Below are 20,947 nucleotides of genomic sequence, written 5' to 3' on the forward strand. Positions count from 1 at the left end.
TCTTTGGTTTTTAAAAGTGAAGTACCAAGATAGATGAATTTGCCAACAAGAATGAGGGCAAGCAGGCAAACCAAAAGCTTTCTTCTTCCATATTTTTCTTTTTTCAAAAAATGTTACCCGCCACCAGAAAGCATGGCATAGATTTTAGGTGACTTTTCTTGCTGTAACTGATCCAGTTAAGGAGAGCCTTTCCTTTGCTCCGCTGATTACTTAGGTTTTAGTTGGTTCCAGACCTAGTCAAGCTGATGACCAAGATTAGCTGTCATGGTCCCTCATCAGTTTTTATTCTTTGAATTTTTCAGCTTTCTTTCATAATAGTGACATTTTTGAATTGGTACAGACCAGTTTGCTTTTTAAAAAGGGACACTCTACTTACTTTTATTTTATATTTATCAGTGTTTTGATTGCTTGGTTGTCTGAGACAACATGTATGTACTACCTACCCTACGGAGGCTAGAAGATGGCCTCACATTCTCTGGAACTGCTGCTATAGATGGTTGTGAGTCACCATGTGGGTGCTGGGAACCAAACTTGCGTCATCTGGAAAGAGCAACCAGAGCTCTTAACTGCTGGCCTAGCTCTCCAGCTTCAGACCATGTTTCTTGTGAATATTCATGTTCTGGATTTCTCCTCTCCATCATGACGAACCTTTAAGTTTGGGGGTTTTGTTTGTTTGTGTTTGTTTTGTTTGAGTTTTTTGTCTGTTTCTGTTTTGCCAGAAGATTGAACTCTCTTCTTATGAGTAACACTATTTGTATTAAGGTGGTACTGGCACATATTTCCACTAGTACCTCCTTTCCCTTTGCCATTAGAAAGTAATTGTTGAGACTCTGTGGCCATCCTTAACAATCTTTGGTGGTAGCATGTACATGATCTTGTGCAATCCAATTATTCTCTTAGTGGTGGCATGATAGGATTTCCTTTTTTAAAATTATTTTATTAGATATTTTCTTTATTTACATTTCAAATGCTATCCCGAAAGTTCCCTATACCCCCTGTCCCTACTCCCATACCCACCCACTCCCACTTCTTGGCCCTGGCCTTCCCCTGAACTGGGGCATATAAAGTTTGCAAGACCAAGGAGCCTCTCTTCCCAATGATGGCTGACTAGGCCATCTTCTGCTGTGTTCCACCTATAGGGTTGCGGACCCCTTTAGCTCCTTGGGTACTTTCTCTAGCTATGATAGGATTTTCTAATTCTAACATTCTTTGTGAATGTACTACTTGGTTTTCTGGTTTTTTTTTTTTTTTTTTTTTTTTTTTTTTTTTATTATGATTTGTCTTTATAGTGTTGCTATGGCTATCCTGTAAGTTTGGAACTCACTTTGTAGATCAGGCTGGCCTCGAACTCAGAAATCCGCCTGCCTCTGCCTCCCAAGTGCTGGGATTAAAGGCGTGTGCCACCATATGAAGAAGTACTTCCATCTCTGTACCTACATATTTTCTTGGGCATTAGTATGAATGTACAAATGATGTTTCTCCTATTTGAACTACTTTGGGATATTTTTACTGTAGCATTATTTTAAACAGCAATGTACAGAAACAATCCTTTCTCCTCATGGGGGCATAAATATTTCCATGTTAACATATTCTTAGCCGGGCGTGTTGATGCACACCTTTAATCCCAGCATTCGGGAGGTAGGGGCGGGCGGGTTTCTGAGTTTGAGGCCAGCCTCGTCTACAAAGTGAGTTCCAGGATAGCCAGGGCTATACAGAGAAAACCTGTCTCGAAAAATCAAAAAAAAATTAAAACATATTCTTCTGTGAAGAGGACTAAGTCGATGCAGAGAAACACATAACTGAAATAGTATGCTAATGAGGATTGAGAAGGTCATAGGTATTTCTGCTTCACCCTGTCCACCACCCATTTTTCTACTTTAATGTATGTGTTGACCCATACCTATCAGCCTATGCAGCTCATATATGCCATAACTTCTAATGCCCTGCAGAACACGTATTGACAAAAACAAAATGTAGGAAGATGATCAGAAGATAAATAAGTATGCATTCATCACGGTGTTTCGGAAAACTCCCTTGCATGCCAAATCACGATCAATAGGTTTTTCCATAGACAAGCGAAGAATTCAATATAAAATTAAGTACCTTTACATTTCCTTAAGAAGGGGTTTCTTAGCTATGACAGCTTAGGGCTTTCAAATTATGGAATCAAAGGTTTCAAAAGAATTTTGGAGATCAAGCTCCATGTTCCCATAGGACATTAACTTTTGTCCTCCCTTTTTAATACTACTTTATTAGCATCCGTATTTTATTATTAAAATACTGTTCTTGAGCTATGTCTTTAACCTCTTTGGGACTAGCTTTCTAATCTGTAACATAATGTTAAAACAGATTATCTTAAGAGTTACTTATCCCCAGGTTTCTTTGATTATGTGCTAAGTGTTCCAAAGGCAGAAAGGAAAATAGATTACTGTACTTACTTCAAAGCTTGGGCATTATCAGCAAAGTCTTACCTGATCTGGGTAATAACTCTTGCAAGAAAGCTGTAGGGCAAAGGAAACAGTCTTGGACATAGAATGCGACCTTTTACATGAAAACAGATGGTTCTCGGAAGAGAAGAGCAAAACATGAAAAAAAAAACGTTGTGTGTAGGACCTCAAATAAATGATCCGTTGTGTCCCTACACTAGTTTCCTCAGCAACTCAAAGGCGAGACACAAGTATCTGTGTCTAGGAGGATGAAATTGTCGCTTTCTTTCCGTTTTATTTGCTACATGCAGGTTTTGTGTAGTTTTATAGAGGGATTTTTTTTATTGCTCATTTGATTTTCATAAAAATTGGGGATAGTTTGGAAGAAGAGTCATTAATATTCTTTACAACATGTGCTTGTTCTGCCTTTTATGCTCAGTGCTAGTGTATCTCTTATGTAAAATATTCCACTGATGCCCTTGGTAGATTTAGAGGTTGCTGAAGACATTGCAATAACAGCTCAGGGAGCAGTCAGAACTGCTTGTTCTATACTGTCTGACCCTGCCTAGCCACTCTGCAGTTGGAAATCCTGTGTACAGCCTGTTCAATTCAATTTTGTAAAGCTTTCTCAATAGTACAGCTTTGAAAAATCAGGACCACAAAAGCTGAGCTGTTAACTGTTCATGGCATTGTCTGTTCACAGTGGCAGCGATGTTGAAATGATTATTTGGATTTATGAAAAGCACATCTTCCGAGGGAAAATAGTAAATGGAGTAGCCAGGAGGAGCAGGCTTTTAAAAATATGAAGTTTGTCCCCAGTGTTGTCTCTAAATGTGTTGTTTTCTTTTAATAAGAATTCTATCACCATACATGCATTCAGTATTTGTATATTTAGTTATTGTCATTCCTCTAACTTAAATTCATGCATACACGTATTTGTGTAAAGCACATATGCACACATAAATGCACCAGCTCATCTGTATGTCTGACTTAACATAATTATTTCCCATGATTAAATTAATTTCTGCTACTTTTTCTACAGCTAATGCATGGCATAGAGTTCCTGTTTGCGAAGCAAGTCAGGGTCTACAGTTTTAGCACGTTTCCCTGCAACTTGTGTTCTGAGTCATTTTATTTGTCAGCCCCTTTCATTCTCTCTATGCACAGTATGTGAGCCAATATAGCATTTCACTCCCAGGCAACAGCCAAATACACCCATCACAGCTCCCTGGTTTCTGTCTTACAGAAGATAGCTGCCTACCTGCTAGGTTCCCTGTAGGACTCCCAGGAAAGTCTGCTGTTTGGTTATTACTGATGAACCATGTTGGTTTCTTAGTTCTGACAGGTGAATCATGACTATCAGCCTGGGTGCTTATGATCCATTAGGTCAAAATAATTGTAATTCTTTGTTGTGGGAGGTCGCCCTGTATATCATGGGATGTTTCAAGAATGCTGGCTTCTGTCTACTGAATGCTGGCAGAGCCTCTTCCCACCTTCATGTAGTAACCAAAGAAGTCTGCAAACCTTGTCACATGCCATCTGAGCTATACTTTCACCCTTTGCTGAGAGCCACTGAGCTAGAGTAAAGATTGTCCTAAAACTTTCCATGTGAATTCTGTATGCTCTGTTTTAAGTTAAATCATTTTAAACATATCTACAAAGTCTATAGATAGTCTATAGACTTTTTGTGAGATACCGTGACAGATAAACTGGCAGAGACACATTTGTTTGGTGCTTTGAGTTAGGGTCTCATGTAGCCCAGTCTGGTTCACTATGTAGCTGAAATTGGCCCTGAACTGCAGATTATCTTGCCTCTACCTCCCAAATGCTGGCACTAAGGCACATACTCAGCTGATATTTGTGCTAACATATTTAAAAGGAAACTTGCTTTTAAATATATGCCTTGTTTGAGAAAAGGCATATATTATTTTCTCCTGCTTAGATAACCTTTTTGAGTATTTTATGTACTGGTTCACGTTTATTGTTGTTGGTTTCATTATAAATTTATTCGGCTCTTACAAGCCTTCCTTTTTAAAATAATGATCATATTGAAAAGTAATTCCTACCAACAATTAAATCTGCAATATTTTTATAGAAGGCCCATGAAGCACAGTTACTGCCTTTGAATATCTTTCAATTTAGGAAAGAAGTAATAGATGGATGGACAAGTCTTGATTCTAGGTTTGTAGCTCTATTGTGTGAGAATAACTAGATCCAGACTCTTGTATAATGTTTCCTTCTCAATATGGATTGTTTTTATTTGTTAAGGATTGACGTTGTTCTCATAAATCTCAGAGCAGAAATGCTGGTTGTCCTTCCTTAAAAATAAAATATGTAGGTTTTTGGTAGCTGAGATTTGTGGCTTGCTGAGAAACCTTTCAGTTGTAGTTGTTCTGCAGCTATGAAATGATGCTGTTATCCTGAGAGAAATGTGAGGATTCAGTTTGAACTGCACCCAGTTGGTCTTATGATAACTTAGCAAGTCATTATCTCCAAATTTACCATTTAATTCTGTTATATTTCCTATATTGGTAGATAAATCCTTTGGTTAGAAACTCCAAATATCAGGATTTTGTTCTAATTTCTCACTTACTTGAATTTGGATAAAAAGTGACATTTGTATAAAAATCACTCTCCAGTATGCTGTGAAGAATAACGGTAATGGCAACCCATTGTTTTTTATAACTTTTGAGCTAAATATACTGTTCTCTTTCGTTTCCAACTGCTTTCTTTTGTTGGACGAAAGGGTCTCATGTATTCTAGGTTGGCCTGCTAGGACTCAGCATATAGCTAAGGATGACCTTGCTTTCTGATTGGTTATTCTACTACTGCTTCCTGAGTGCTGGTATTACAGGTGTGTTACACTGCATCCAGTCTCACATGATGCTAGGGACTGAACCAAGGCTTCATATATACTACACAAGCCCTTCACCAACCATACTGTATTCTTTAATTCCCCCTATTTTTCCCTGGACATTTGTGATAGCTTAGGACATGGAGATGAGGAAAGGCAAGATACTTCTTATCACAGTGGAAGGAACTGGGATAACTTATACATATGCTATGGATGAGGACAACAAAGAGGCATTGCCAAAACAAAAGTAAAAACAAAATAATGCTATCCATCAAAGAAGAACCAAGGCTTAAAACGCCTTTTGTGTAGTTGACTTGAAAGCATCATTTAAGGTTGAGGATAAAGTGATCCTTGATAGGGCAAAGCAAAATGTCTGAGGTTTTATGTATATAAAGATATAAATTATTTCAGTCCATTATCGACATCATGGTTTTTTAGAATACCTCATCAATTTAGTATTGTTCCTACTTGTGCATCCATACATATATCTCTCCGTGTATGTGTGTGTGTGTGTGTGTGTGTGTGTGTCTGTGTGTGTGTATTTGTGCACACACATGCATATATTTCCTGAGAATGATCAGAATGCAGTTTCAGTTTGATTTTCACTCTAAATCTGTTATATCTTTGTAGAAACTGGCCTGGTTTTTAATTTCTTCTTCTTTGTTGCCAGACAAAAGTAGAGGGAATATACTATGGGGATACAGAGGAGTTTTGTCATAAAAATGAAATATGGAAACAGAATCAGAATGTGAAATCCCATATCTTATCTTCAGTGCTGTCAGTTGGCATTGGCGAGCTTTAAAAGAGCCAAAATGATGGCTCTTGTGTCTTAAAAGCTCAGAAGAAAGTTGACAATTTCCAACCTTTAAGCACTAGAGAATCTATAGTATTTTGAAAGAGAACAGTCTATGGCTTCCCTTGGTAATTCACACTAATGCTTTAACAACTTTCAGCATCAGGAAATTCTTCCATGTGAGTTACAGCCTAAATTCTTCATGCTGCTTAAGCCTGTTTCTTCTTGTTCAGTCCCCAGTGGAGGAATAGAACAGCTGGTCACAAGACCCTATGCAAGAACCATTCACATAATTGAAAACTGTTATTACATCGCCCTTTCAGTCCCTCTTTTTTGGCTGTTCTTTCCCTTTCTCCCTCTGTTTTCATGGCTAAATAATCCCATTTCTCTTAAGCTATTCTTAGATCTTTCAAACCCCTTAATTATTGTTGTATATGTTACATCTCCTCTAGGTTCTGGGTTAGTTGTAGCCACCATAATTAGACAGTTTTATTTTGTTTTAAATATAGTATGTTTATTAATTCAGGAATTGTTTCATATAACATATTTTGATCATATTCACTCCTTCCCTAAACTCCCAGCTCTATCTATCCCTCATGTCTCCAACAGCTCCCAAATTATTGCTTGCTCTTTTTTGCTGTAACTGGCCTTGAACTCACTGTGTAGACCAGGTTGGCCTCTAACTCACTATTGCTGGAGCTAGTGAAAAGCCTAAGCTCTAGCCTCTTTTTAAAAAATGACCTGCCAGGTCCATTGTTTGCTGCCCTTGGATATGGGGCCATCCATTGGAGCATGGCTCACCTACTAGAAGTCAAATAATTAAAACTGATTGGCTCTCTTGGAAGCCGCCAACTTTTGTAACACACCCACACACACACACACACACACACACACACATATATATATATATGTCACCAATACATATCCTTCCCACCCACCCTACTCTACCTTCTTTCCCTCTTTTTCTTTAGAAAACCAACAGGCACAAGAGAAACACACGCACAGTGAGAGAGAAACAAAATCCATAAAAACACAAAACCAAGGCTAGAAATACAAACAAAGGATCAGTAAGATGAAGAATGCTCAAACAATGCCATGTGAGACAGTGTTCATAAATACTTTTGAGTTTATTTCATGTCCATCTATTGCTGGGCATGGGGTCTATCCTTACATGTGGTTTGCATACCCAGTGAGACTTCATTGGAGAAAATTAATATTTTAAGAAGCTTCTACATTAGTAGGTTTCAGTATGACCGTTCAACTAGCCCTTAGTGTTAGTTGTCCCCCTCAATAATCCCTCTCTTTACCCTCCTCTTCTGTCTTCTTCCTCATTTAATTTTCCCACTTCAGTCTCACACCTATCTCTCCATAATTATCTATTTTTCCTTCTTTAAAAGATTCTCTCCTACCCGCTAGTCCCTTACTCTATACTTAACCTCTGTGGTTATATAGATTGTAGCATGCCTGTCAAAGTCTTAAAAGCTAACATCCATATGTAAGAAAATACATATAATATTTGTCTTTTGGGGTGTGGTAATCTCACCTTGGATGATTTTTTTTCTAGCTTTATCCATTTATCTTCGAATTGCACAATTTTTAAATAGCCAAATAATATCTCATTTTGTTAATCTTCCATAATTTCATTATCCATTCATATGCTGATGATCATCTAGATTGTTCCTAATTTCTTTCTTTTATTAGTAGAGCAGCAATGACATAGATGCTCAAATAACTCTATATCAGGATGCAGTATCTTTTGAATATATGACAAGATTATGCTTACTTAGTTGGATCTTGATGTAGAACTACTCTCAGTTTCCTGAAAATCCACCATACTGATTCCCATAGTAGAAGCCACCAACTTTCAATAACTCCTTGATTTGAGGTAGGGAATAGAAGCCCCTCCCCATTTGTAGACATTGTTTTCTGTGAAGGGATTAAACTGTCTGATAGTAATGAGATCATTTTCTCTAACTGGAGCTTCTGTACTATTAGTCTTTGTTCCCTGCTATTAATTTCACATTATAATCATGGTGTTTCCTTCTTTTTTTTTTTTAAAATTTATTTATTTATTTATTTATTTATTATTTTCTTTTTTTACATTTCAAATGCTATCCCGAAAGTTCCCTATACTCCCCCCTGCCCCTGCTCCCCTACCCACCCACTCCCACTACTTGGCCCTGGCCTTCCCCTGTNCTGGGTCATATANAGTTTACAAGACCAAGGGGCCTCTCTTCCCAATGATGGCCGATTAGGCCATCTTCTGCTACATATGCAGCTAGAGACTCGAGCTCAGGGGGTACTGTTTAGTTCATATTGTTGTTCCACCTATAGGGTTGCCGCCCCCTTCAGTTCCTTGGGTACTTTCTCTAGCTCCTCCATTGGGGGCCCTGTGCTCCATCCAATAGCTGACTGTGAGCATCCACTTCTGTGTTTGCCAGGGACTAGAATAGTGTCTTAGTCAGGGTTTCTATTCCTGCACAAACATCATGACCAAGAAGTAAGTTGGGGAGGAAAGGATTTATTCAGCTTACATTTCCATACTACTGTTGATCACCAAAGGATACAGGACTGGAACTGAAGCAGGTCAGAAAGCAGGAGCTGATGCAGAAGCCATGGAGGGATGTTACGTACTGGCTTGCTTCCCCTGGCTTGCTCAGCCTGCTCTCTTATAGAATCCAAGACTACCAGCCCAGAGATGGTCCCACCCACAAGGGTCCTCTCCCCCTTGATCACTAATTGAGGAAATGCCCCACAGCTGGATCTCATGGGGGCATTTCCCCAACTAAAGCTCCTTTCTCTGTGATAACTCCAGCTGTGTCAAGTTGACACAAAGCTAGCCAGTACACATAGCCTCACAAGAGGCCGCTTTATCAGGGTCCCTTCAGCAGAATCTTGCTGGCATGTACATTAGTATCTGGGTTTGGTGGCTGATGATGGGATGGATCCCCAGATGGGGTAGTCTCTGGATAGTCCATCCTTTCATCTTAGCTCTAAATTTTGTCTCTGCACCTATATCCTTTCATGGGTATTTTGTTCCTTATTCTAAGGAGGAATGAAGTATCCACACGATGGTCATCCTTCTTGGTTTTCTTGTGTTTTGCAAGATGTATCTTGGTGTTTCCTTCTTTTATGTATTTCAGTTTTCTTTTTTGCATGTATTCATTTTTGTGTGTGTATGGATCCATGTTTGAGCAGGTACATATACTTCTTTACATGTAGAGGCCGCAAGAGGGCATTGGATAGCTTGGTCTATTGTTCTCTGCTGTATTCCATTGAGTCAGGGTCTCTCACTTAACCTGGAGCTAGGCTGGTGTCCTTCAATCCCCAGTAATTTTTCTTCTCTCCATCATAGCACCAGAGTTTCAGGCACTTGTGGCCATGGCCTTCTTCTTATATGGATGCTGAGGATTTGAACTCTAATTTTTATGAAAATGGGTATGGGGATGGGTACAGTCTTATGAGAGTTGGCTGTTTCCTTGCTGTCCAGGGTCTATGGAACCATCTGTGGATAGGAAGGAGCAGGGCCACTAGAAGTGACTGTGTCTATAAGAATATATATAAGCATCTGTGGGTTGTTTCTCTGTCACTGTCCTGAATGTAGACTTTGAGTAAATGCCTGGACTTGACAAGATGCTGAAGCACACACACACACATACATACATTACAGGCAGAGAAATAGTTATAAGTAAGTTTGGGAGGGAAATATTTTTCTTAGGTGTTTGGTGGTTGGGGTGAGGGGAGTCCCAATCCCAGGAACAGGAGGGGAATCCCACCCTCTAGAATAGGTGCCATGTAGGAACTTAGGCTACTGATTGGAAGGTGTACTTAGCTGGATAGAGTCTATTTGGTCCACGAAAAGTAAGTCTGAGTGGGTTTCCTAGAGTTTATAAGTTTACAAAAGAGATAAATTTGTTATCAACATGGTAATTTTTAAAGATGAGCTTAGGGAAGACAAAATCCTTTTGTGGAGCAGAAGGAGCAAGAAGGACTTTTTCCTCTGTCCAGGAGACAAAATATCATAATGAGAAACATTTTTAACTTTACATTAAAAGACAAAGGAAACTCCAAACCTTGACCTAGTGAATATGATAGTCGATCATATTCATAGCATGAGAAATACCTTAAGTCTATAGTTAAAAGATAACCAAAGGAAACTTATATTTGTAACATCTGAAATTCTGCATCCTTTATCATGAAGTCTGTGAGCAAGGCAAACCTGTCTGTATTTGATAAGAAATCTGGCAGTCTTAGCTAGTTAGTGAATTTGCTAATGAGCTAGTAAGGTGGTAGATTACCTTGGGTTAAGGAGCTAGAGATCTGTTTTCTAGCTGTCGAACTTAGCTGTCAATGTAGTCAGAAATCTAGAAAGAATAAATTATAATCTAGATGTCATGTATTAATTAAAATGACAGAAATTGGTCTATGGTCCACTATCTAAACAGTTTCCAGGTCCCTGTGGTCTCCATCACAACTTGGGCAGAGTCAGTCTGGCTGGCATCCCAGAAGATGAAAAGGTTTTTCCTGTGGAGTAGGTACTTGTGAAATGAGAAATGACCCACCTTGACTTAGGCAATGTGAGACATTTGACTCTAAGGGTATCCTCTATTTGTCCACAGTGTAGGCCAAGCCTTGGCATCGGGCAAGACAATGAAGCAGTTTTTCTTAGTGGTTATCATACTACAATCCAGGTTGAATCTTGTCATTGTGCCCATATCTTTTTAGGAGACCATGGGGGTAAACTGGTTTTGGGAGTCTCTTTCTATCATAACAGGTCCAAACATTTAACATTACATTTAGCAGATTTCTGATAAGACTGAGAGCCAGTCTATTAAGCATATCTGAATTAGACAACCTGTGTTTATTTAATTGTTTGTTCTACATGTATCTAGCAAATAAAGAGAGCACATTTTGACTTAATGACAGTAGTATAAACAAGGCTAAACATGTATTTAAGACAGAAACCTTTAACTTGTTACTGTTTATAAATCATTATTTACAAAGACAGGATAAAATGGAAGCCTTATCTTAATTGTTAAGTAACTCTGACAGACTACATTCCTAAAAGTAGTCAACTAGAGGCTGCCGATAAGAAAGTTAGTGCTGGAGCTACAGCCAGCCACATGACTGCCTTTATCTAAGATCGTGCTGAAGTAATAACATAACAAAACCTATCTGCCCACAACAAAGATGGCAGATAGTCACAGGACTGCCCCTAGTTAAGATGGGGCTAAGAGTCACATGTTATACCTTAGAATTGAACAACAGAAGCATGGCAAAGACAAACATTCAGAGAAATCTAAGCAGTTTGTGCTGCACTACTTGGCAGCGGTTGTGGGAGCAGGCCTGAGACTCATCAGTGCAGAATATTGGCAAGAGGGCGGGACTGAGAGTAATGCCTGAAGCCTTGTTCTGCCTCCTAGCAACTGCTCAGGCAGGAGAGCCAGTGCACTCCAGGTGCTGTGTGGGGTGGGGCACTGGCACCTATGTCACTGAGTGCAGGGAGGTGGAGTTGAACAGGCAGGATTGGGGTTGGACGCATTGGTGACCACAAGAATGCTGTTCCAAGAGCTAGAAAACAAAGGGTGATGGTGGCAGCAGGATTACAGTAGCTCATCACAGCTGAATACTGGGGTGGGGGGAGAGTTGGGGGTTAGGGGGTGGGGAGGTAGGAGCACGTGGATGCACATGGAGGCAGCAGAATCATGGAAGTGGGGAATTGGAGTGGAGAGCAATTGGCAAGAGAATGAGCTGGGAGGGCCTACAGATAGCTGGATCACTGGGGTTTTATAAATCATCTTTAAGCGGCCATGTAGAGTTATTGGTCTGTGGATAATGGGTCCAAATTTAGCCTGTAAATTAGACCAGGAGGGGTGGTGAAGAAGATATTCCCTTCTGGGTGAGAGTAGGAGAGGAGCTAGTGAATTGTTCCCACATCTGGAGGACAAATGTGGTAACTAAGGCGGCAGCCAGGCCAATTCACTAGGTCATCATTCTGTGAACTTGGGGCTGAGCTCTGGGCCAGATGTGGGACTCAGAGGCAAAGAGGGAGAATCACTTCCTGGAGAGCCAGAAGGAGGGGTCACCCAGAGGTAGAGGTTCTAGAAAGAAGGTTCAGTGAGAAGGCCAGTCATGACTATCCTCCAGAGAACTTAACAGCCCTCTCTTTGAATCAGGGTACATTTTCGACAACCAGTGTGTGTGTGTGTGTGTGTGTGTGTGTGTGTGTGTGTGTGTGTGTGTGTGTGTGTGTATATGTAGCTTACCAGTTCATCAGTTTATGGGTAGATAGGTCTAGAGAGCAATCTGATGGTTGCAAAGTCCATGTGGCAGCAGGAGATGTGAACCTGCGAGTTTCTAAATCTGAGTCACTTGTGTTTTATAAAAAAGAAAGACCCAGGATATGTTTGGTAGAGGCATGGTATGGAGAGGTGGAAGGGGGTGCCTCTGTGGGCCCATGCTGAGGCATCCCTTACCCCTGAGGTACCAGCCACATGATAGATATAGTATAGAATACAGTATATTTAGGGTAAGTGGAGGGGAGTTGAGGTAGAGAAAGGCAGAGAGAAAGACACAGAGACAGAGAGAGAGACAGAGACAGTGACAGAGACAAAAGGAGTAGAGGAAGAGAGACAGAGGGAGTAGAGGCTGGCCAGGAACATGTGGAGAGAGGGGTAAGGGGAATGGGGAGAGAAGGCAAAGAGAGGGTAAGAGAGTGAGGAGGGGGCAAGCAGCCCCTTTTATAGTGAGTCAGACATACCTGGCTGTTGCCAAGTAACTGTGGGGCAGAGCCTAGAAGCAATGCTAACAGTTTCTGATTAAGCATGAGTAAATTCATAGTATAAGTAGTAATGAATTAGTAATGCTTTTCAATTTATTGCTTTTCTATAATGGTTTGTCTTCTGGCTAGAAAGGGTTATTTTGCTAAATTGTGTTTCTAGACCAGTGGAGCATGAGATTGTTATAGGGCATATTGTGTAGTTGATCACTTGGCAGTTCTTTTGACAAAGTCTCCTATGTCTTTGTGTGATGGAGAAATATGTGCAGCAGATACTAGATGATACTACAGGGAAGAATCATAGTTCAACAACCAGAGAGGACAGAATCACCAGTTATGTTAAACTTGTAGGCTTTTGCAAAGGGTTTAATGTTGGCCCTTGGTCTGTGGTCTGTTCAATGCTTTAAGCAGTAATATATCTCTTTCCCTCTCCCTCTCCCTCTTGATCCCCCCATCTCTCCCTCCCTCCCTTCCCTCCTCTCACTCTGACTGCTCTCTCTTTTGTGACATGGTCTTTTCTTTTCTTTCTTTTTTTTATTATTTTTTTTATTTTTTTATTTTTTTTATTTTCTTTATTTACATTTCAAATGCTATCCCGAAAGTTCCCTATACCCCCCCCCGCCCCTGCTCCCCTACCCACCCACTCTCACTACTTGGCCCAGGCCTTCCCTTGTGCTGGGTCATATAAAGTTTGGAAGACCAAGGGGCCTCTATTCCCAGTGATGGCCAATTAGGCCATCTTCTGCTACATATGCAGCTAGAGACACAAGCTCAGGGGGTACTGGTTCATATTGTTGTTCCTCCCACAGGGATGCAGACCCCTTCAGTTCCTTGGGTACTTTCTCTAGCTAAGATGAAAAACTCAGGTGACAGCAGATACCGGCGAGGATATAGAGAAAGAGGAACATTCCTCCATTGCTGGTGGGATTGCAAGCTTGTACAACCACTCCAGAAATCAGTCTGGTGGTTTCTCAGAAAATTGGACATAGTACTACCGGAGGACCCAACAATACCTCTTCTGGGCATATACCCAGAAGATCTTCCAACTGGTAATAAGGACACATGCTCCACTATGTTCATAGCAGCTTTATTTATAATAGACATGGTCTTTTCTATGTAGCCCTGGTTGCTCTAGAAATCACTACGTTTACCAATCTGTCCTTGATCTCACAGTGATCTACCTGCCTCTGCCTTCTGAATACTGGAATTAAAGGCATGAGGCATGATGCCTAGTTTCACCGGTAGCTTTTAAATGTGAAGAGAACACATATTTTAAAATATGAAAAGCCCTAAGTTGGAAGCAATAGTTAACTTACTCTTATCAGGACTTTAAACCAATGAGATGTTTACAATGGGTTTAAAGCAACAGTAAATTTCTTGACAGATGTGAAAACAAAGAAATCCCAATTACTGTGAAAGAACTCTTGGTAACAGAAGAGACCAGCATTCACCACAGTGCTTAGCTGAGCATTCATGTCTTGTGGTGCTCATACACATTGTAAACTCAAAGGGACAAAAGTTCTTGGGGGTCACTGAATTATAAGTTGGGAAAATTTGAGGTCAAATGAAGTTTAACATGGTTTTTCTCTGGTGAAATCCTGATGATAAATCCTTAATTACTTTGACCTACTTTTCATAAAACATTTTGCTGAATGTACTGGCAAACATTGACCAGAGTTGAGTTGAGCAGAAATTGTAGTCTAGATCAAATAAAAGTGATTCATTATCCCGTACAGAGCAATGGAGGTATCATTCCCAGTAGAACATATTTGAAAAATTGTTGTTTGGAAGGACATTGGTAAACTGAGATGGTGCCCCATGAAGAAGAAATAAAAGGAACAGGGAGCAATTCTTATAAACCTTGAAAAGGCTGTTTAAAAGTAGCATGTTCAATATAGGTTCTATATAGGCTTCCAGTCAGATGGCTGATGCTGGCAATGATAACCCCTGCAAAAATACTTCATGCTATATGCCAAACACTGACACAGATGCCTTTCACTTTGGTGGCTCACATAATCTTGAAGCAGCCCTGCAAAACAGATAATGTTAAAAATTTCAATTTCATAACAGAGGAAGGTTAAGGCATACAGATAAAGATATTTTCCCAAGGTTGCATGGGCAGTGAGTAGCAAAGCTGGGGTTGGGATTCTAGGGCTATGAATTTAGAACTTTCCCATCCTTTGCTTGATTGCTGTGATTTCAGCTCAGCATGATGAAACATTTGGCACTAGGGTCCATTACACAGATGTTCAGGATGCTTTCTCACCTGAGTGATACTTTTCTCACCTGGATGATACTTAGACAGCGGCTGTATGAGTGAATACACTGGCACTGGCTAAGATTTTGGACTCTGAGATACAGCTCCTTGATGCCAATTCTTTGAAAACAGTGAATTGACTTGCATGATCTTTTACATTAAACGATTCCTTAAAAAAAAAAAAAAAAAAAAATCCCAGTTTGTCTGTGATGACTCTCACATAGAGGAAAGGGATCAGCAGATCGTTTTGATCAGTGGATTACATTGATACCATTTTGTAACAAGGAAATTCCAAGGCTAAAAAGCTCATTAATTTGGTTTTACATTTGTCACTAGGAGATAGTAAGGACTAGAGTACTGCTGCAGTGGGGTCAGTGTTACAAAGTAAATGGAGCCTTGGTCCAATTCTAGTTGTCATTCTGACATGATGTGGCTAGATCTTTTATTAGCAAAGTGTGTGCTGAAAGGGGCAGGATGGAATGGCACTTCACTTATTAGCTGTATTCTACTAAGGATGCCATGCCATATATTCAATTTGGAATGGTTTTAGAGTAAATACTGCCCCTCTATTTTTGGCAATACCAAATGAAGAAATCATCTGTGGAGAATGTGGTTCATTCGTACAAAGTATGTCCAGAGATTATAAAAAGGTCGTAGGCAGCTAAGCACATAAAAAAATCAAAGTAAGTAAAAATTAGGTAGATCATTTTTTAAAAAAAAAAAATAATAAGAAGAAACAAAAAGTATCACATTGAAGTTTGACAAGACAACCAAATAGAAGGAAAAGAGCCCAAGAGAAGGCACACGAATCAGAGACACGTTGTTCCCACATTCAGGAATTCCATATAAAATATTAAACTGAAAGCCATATGCCGAGGATCTGATGTAGGTCCAGGAGGGTCCTGTGCATGCTGCTTCAGGCTGGTAGATTGGTTTGTTTGTTTGTTTTGTTTGAATAATGTTAGTGCTGTTAGAAAATAAAAGACAACCATGAAAACATCTTCAGGGGACTACATATAAACGTTGTAACGGACTTCAAAACTGACTAGATGAGTATCTAGACATTAAGAAATCTGTTAAGCAGTGCTAAGGTTATAAGTGATACTGACTGACATTGTTAGGTCCCAATTCCAGTACTGCAAAGAATTTTACAATAGTTAAAATTTTAAAGATTTTTAAACATGTTTAAAATGAAATTTTAAAAATTTGGGGGTTGTCATGGCTTAGCAGTTAAGAAAACTTGTTATTGGGCTGGTGAGATGGCTCAGCGGGTAAGAGCTCTGAGTTCAAATTCCAGCAACCACGTGATGGCTCACAACCACCCATAATGAAACCTGTCAACCTCTTCTGGTGAGTCTGAAGACAGCTGCAGTGTACTTATGTATAATAATAAATAAATCTTTGGGCACGGAGTGAGCAGGGACTGAGCGAGCAGAGTTGACTAGAGTGAGCAGGGTTGACCGGAGCCAGCAGCGGTCCTAAAAATTCAATTCCCAACAAGCACATGAAGGCTTACAACCATCTGTACAGCTACAGTGTACTCAAATACATAAAATAAAAAAATTAAATCTTTAAAAAGAAAAGCTTTCTATTCTTGTAGAGTAACTCAGTTCAGTCCCCAACACCGACATGGTGGCTAACAGCCACCTGCAAATCTAGTTCCAGGATATCCATTTCTGAGAGGCTTCCATATGCATGAGGTATATCTACATATACCCGGAGAGTCAGACATAATCATAAAATAAATAACTATATTTTAAAAGATTTAAAACTTTATAGCAAGCCAGATTGATGAGGAAATAGGTGAGTATTTCCCCAGATAATAGGGCAGGAGAAAATATTAGGCATGGAATTTGACAAATGAAGGATTATAAACGGGGGGATTCCAGGGACTACCGGACCAGTACAATGTATAATGTAGACTCTAACACTTAGGTAATGATATAACCATAAGCAGACTAGAGAAGGAATGCAGAAGAGGTGTTCTTTGTGGAAATTATGACGGAGAAGATTCTAGAGCTGATTAAACACTCTAAGCCACATTTTCAGGAACCCACTGGAAAAGGACAATGACCTTCATAGGAATGGCAATCTTTTCAATAGTAGCAACACAGAAACTGAGATAAAAGTGCAATAACATTTCAAATGTTAAAACAAAATGAGAAAAATAGCCCTTGAAACTATTTATATAAAATTTTATATCCACTAAATACTGCTATCAAGAGTATGACTTTAAAGGGAGATATTTTGATACAGAATCTGGGAAATCCACGACGAGTAGACATCTTCTAAAGGAAAATTGTAAAATATATGCTTCAGATAGAACTGACTTCAGTTGAATAAGTGAGATTAGTGAGACAATAAAGAGAATAAAACGCCAGTATGCTATAAGCTATCTAATGATATAGAAAAGTACAGTCATGTAAGATTGAAAACACAAGGTATGATTAAAATGCACGACTATAATAACATCAGTCAACTGATGGGTTGATACGTTTTAAGTGTGCTAAGATGATTGTATTGTCTGAAATGAATCACATATATGAAATTGGGGCTTTGAAAGAGAAAAATAGCAAAGCAATGGAGTACCATGACGGAGTGCTCTGCTTGCAGAGTCTACGATGGCTGGGAACAAGTATAACCCATCAGTTAGTAGTATAACTGTTGAAAAGCTACTTCTCTACTATCACAATTGGTGTCTATTTTCTTATCTGTAAATATGAGATGTTGGAAATGGAGTTCTTGCAGAGGAAAAAAGAGAATCAACAGTTCCTTGGGGTGTTTACCCCTTTCTTTTACATTTTAATCAGTAAATACTTTGCACTTAAATTTCAGCTACCTTTTATATACCCGTCCAAAAAAATTAAGATGTGTACTTTTGCTTCACCTTTAAAACTATTTCTTGGTTTGGTTTTGATGTCATTTAGTAGCTAGACAGAGTAATAATAACAATTTACCAGAGAAGTAGTTGGCTCTGATAGATAAGGGAATATTAGCATGGAAAAGATGCCCTTGCTGGGAGATGGGATTCTTGCTATTCTTTCCTTCTTTTTGATTTATTACCTAAATAAATTAATACTGTCTTACTCTCTCACCATCTCTTTTTGCATACTATTGTCCCACTTCTTTTCTCCTTCTGTTTTCCCAGGCCAATAATAAACCTGAGATTGAAGCCGCTCTCTTCCTTGACTGGATGCGCCTGGAACCCCAGTCTATGGTGTGGCTGCCCGTCTTGCACAGAGTGGCTGCTGCTGAAACTGCCAAGCATCAAGCCAAGTGTAACATCTGTAAGGAGTGTCCAATCATTGGATTCAGGTATTAGGATTCAACAAAATCACCTTGTTGTCCCTCAGTTTGTCGTGACTAGGTTTTTTTTTTTTTTCCTTTCCCATGCCAGTTGCTGTGAGTTTGTTCCTTTCTAAAGTGGGAGAGAAAGTGATGGAGCTAAAGCATCGATCATGGCTGTCAGTTCCCCAGATCGCAGGGTTATTTCAGAGGACCTGACTCATTAGGCAGATGTCTTTTTCCACCTTCACTCTTCAGCTCTTCACAACCACAGTTTTGGTTGGGCAAGACCGAGTACCTGTCTCCACAGTGATATTTGTTTTTCAAGGGCATCCAGATGAACTGTACCTCCTCCTTCCTAGAACTAAAACATTTTTACCCTTGTTTTCTTTTTCATGGCCTTTTCTGTTTATAGAAATTCTCCAAGAATCAGTTATAAAACGAAGAGTTGATTCTATTCTGGGAAGATGCATCCTGGTAGCTAAGTCTCTTTCTCACTTGGCAGCACTCACCCCTTAAGTAACAAGAATTGTTCCAGGCATCCTAGAGCTTTCTTCTTTCTTTTTGAATCTGATTCTCGTATTTCTATAGTATCCTGTTGAATTATTAAGGAAATAAAAGATATGTAAACAAATGAGATTCACAAAGCAGCTAAAAGCAGAAAGTATGCCATACCATATGTACGTAAAGGTGTGAGAGAGGGGGAAATAGCACACTATTGTTATGGCACTCTTAAAATATATGGAAAACAATTAACTCATTTGGAGAAGTAGGATATTTTTAAATGAACTAACCTAATAATAATCCCATGTCCTAATTTTGAAATGATGATGCATTTTAACACCTGGTTTGATATAAGCTTATTCATACCATGTATAAGCAACAGGATTATACACTAGTTCTGTAGCTAATGCCCCTTCAGAATTCATTTAGCATTAGTAAATACACATTTCTAGTGGTGCTTAAATTTGTTTTGTTACTTTATTTCCTTTCTTTTTAAAATTTCAGTTCTTTTACTATTGATGTTTTTCCTTTGGTATTTCATGTAGCTTGCAAAGAGGTTTTATTTTAAAAAAAACTTTAAACATTTCTAAAACCTAGTTAGACAGACAAATACACCTTCTTTCTTTCCTAATTTTGGGCAGATGAGAAGTGTGCTATCGGGATTGCAAGGCTGGGGTGGGGGAGGAGCTGCAGGTGACTGCATTCTATTTCTTATCTTCCTGAGTCAGCTTCCTGAGCCACTGGGATTTGTATACAACACTGGAAAATTTTATAAACGAAAAAAAAAAAAAGTACAGTGCTTTGGCGGACCTAAGAGGGCCTCCCCTCCCCAGGTTTAACCTTCAATTCTTTGGCTTTTATCAAATTAGATTATTTTAAGAATCAGCAGTTCTCTTTCTTCCTTATCCCTTCTCAAATGATAGTTGAGGTCTTCTTTGAAACGGTAGCTAGCTTTTCTTCCCACTTTTCTATATGTGACAACAGGAATATGTTTATCTGAATTGGCTGAGGCTCTTATCTGAGGAAGGCAAAAATCAGGAGGAATGCAGCAAGTATATATAGTAGGCTGAGACTGAAGGAAAAGGTGTCAGCCAGTACTTATAAATTAGAAAAATCCTCATTTAATCCAACATTGTTGCTGCTGCTGTTGTTCTTGGTAGTGCTGATGGCACTATCATTTTTGGGGTAATATGGTGAGGAATTTCTGAAGAGAGGAAAGAAACTGTCCAATTTGACACAAAGGTAAATCATGCTAGCCAATTTTAGAGTTTATAATGAAAGGAAGTGTTGTTTGAAGTGGCATTTTTATTTTGATTACTTATTGAGTAAGTTCATTTTTGGTAATTTTGTTAGAATAATTATTCAGAACACTCTTGTCCCTTTGATGAATAGGCAGCGTGTGGTGAATCTGTCTGTCATATCTTTCATGTATGAGTATTTGGTCTTTAAAAGACCAGGCATTTTGGCCACACCTTTCTATTTAATCTGAAAGAATTCCAGTGTAGTTTAAATCAGAGTTGATTTTTAATTTTTTTCTTCCATATGGATGTTTATGGGATAATCGTTCCACCAAAATGTGTTGATCCTCTAGAAGAGGACTCGAAAAGTGTAAAGGAAGAAGTTAATAGCTTCCTATGCGAGGACAAATGAGCACTGCTTTCTGTTTCTACAAACAGTGTGGGAGAAGATTGCCTAGAGTGTTCTTTGGGAATATGATTTGGAGAAATACATAAAACATTTGTTTCTATTCTTTATCAGGTACAGAAGCCTAAAGCATTTTAATTATGACATCTGCCAAAGTTGCTTTTTTTCTGGCCGAGTTGCAAAGGGCCATAAAATGCACTACCCCATGGTAGAGTATTGCACTCCGGTAAGTTAATGTCCTCCTGATTGATAAGAGTTCATTCACCTGACGTGAATTCTAGATTTGGATATTGCAATGACTAATGCTGTTTTCTTTTCCTTCCTTCCTTCCTTCCTTCCTTCCTTCCTTCCTTCCTTCCTTCCTTCCTTCCTTCCTTCCTTCCTTCCTCCCTCCCTCCCTTCCTCC

At 39.3% G+C, this 20,947-nt stretch overlaps 1 protein-coding gene across 12 annotated transcripts in view; it reads left to right on the forward strand.

Annotated features, from left to right (window-relative positions):
• Nucleotides 1–20,947, forward strand: part of Dmd (dystrophin) — a 2,621,826-nt gene that overhangs the window by 2,536,388 nt on the left and 64,491 nt on the right. For all 12 annotated transcript variants that reach the window (XM_029534042.1, XM_029534043.1, XM_029534037.1 and 9 more), the window contains 2 exons: nucleotides 18,257–18,423; nucleotides 20,656–20,767. In XM_029534042.1, coding sequence (XP_029389902.1) covers nucleotides 18,257–18,423; nucleotides 20,656–20,767 — 279 coding nt within the window. The remainder of the gene's footprint in view (nucleotides 1–18,256; nucleotides 18,424–20,655; nucleotides 20,768–20,947) is intronic.

This window comes from Mus pahari, chromosome X, assembly GCF_900095145.1.
Source record: "Mus pahari chromosome X, PAHARI_EIJ_v1.1, whole genome shotgun sequence".
NCBI lineage: Eukaryota > Metazoa > Chordata > Mammalia > Rodentia > Muridae > Mus > Mus pahari.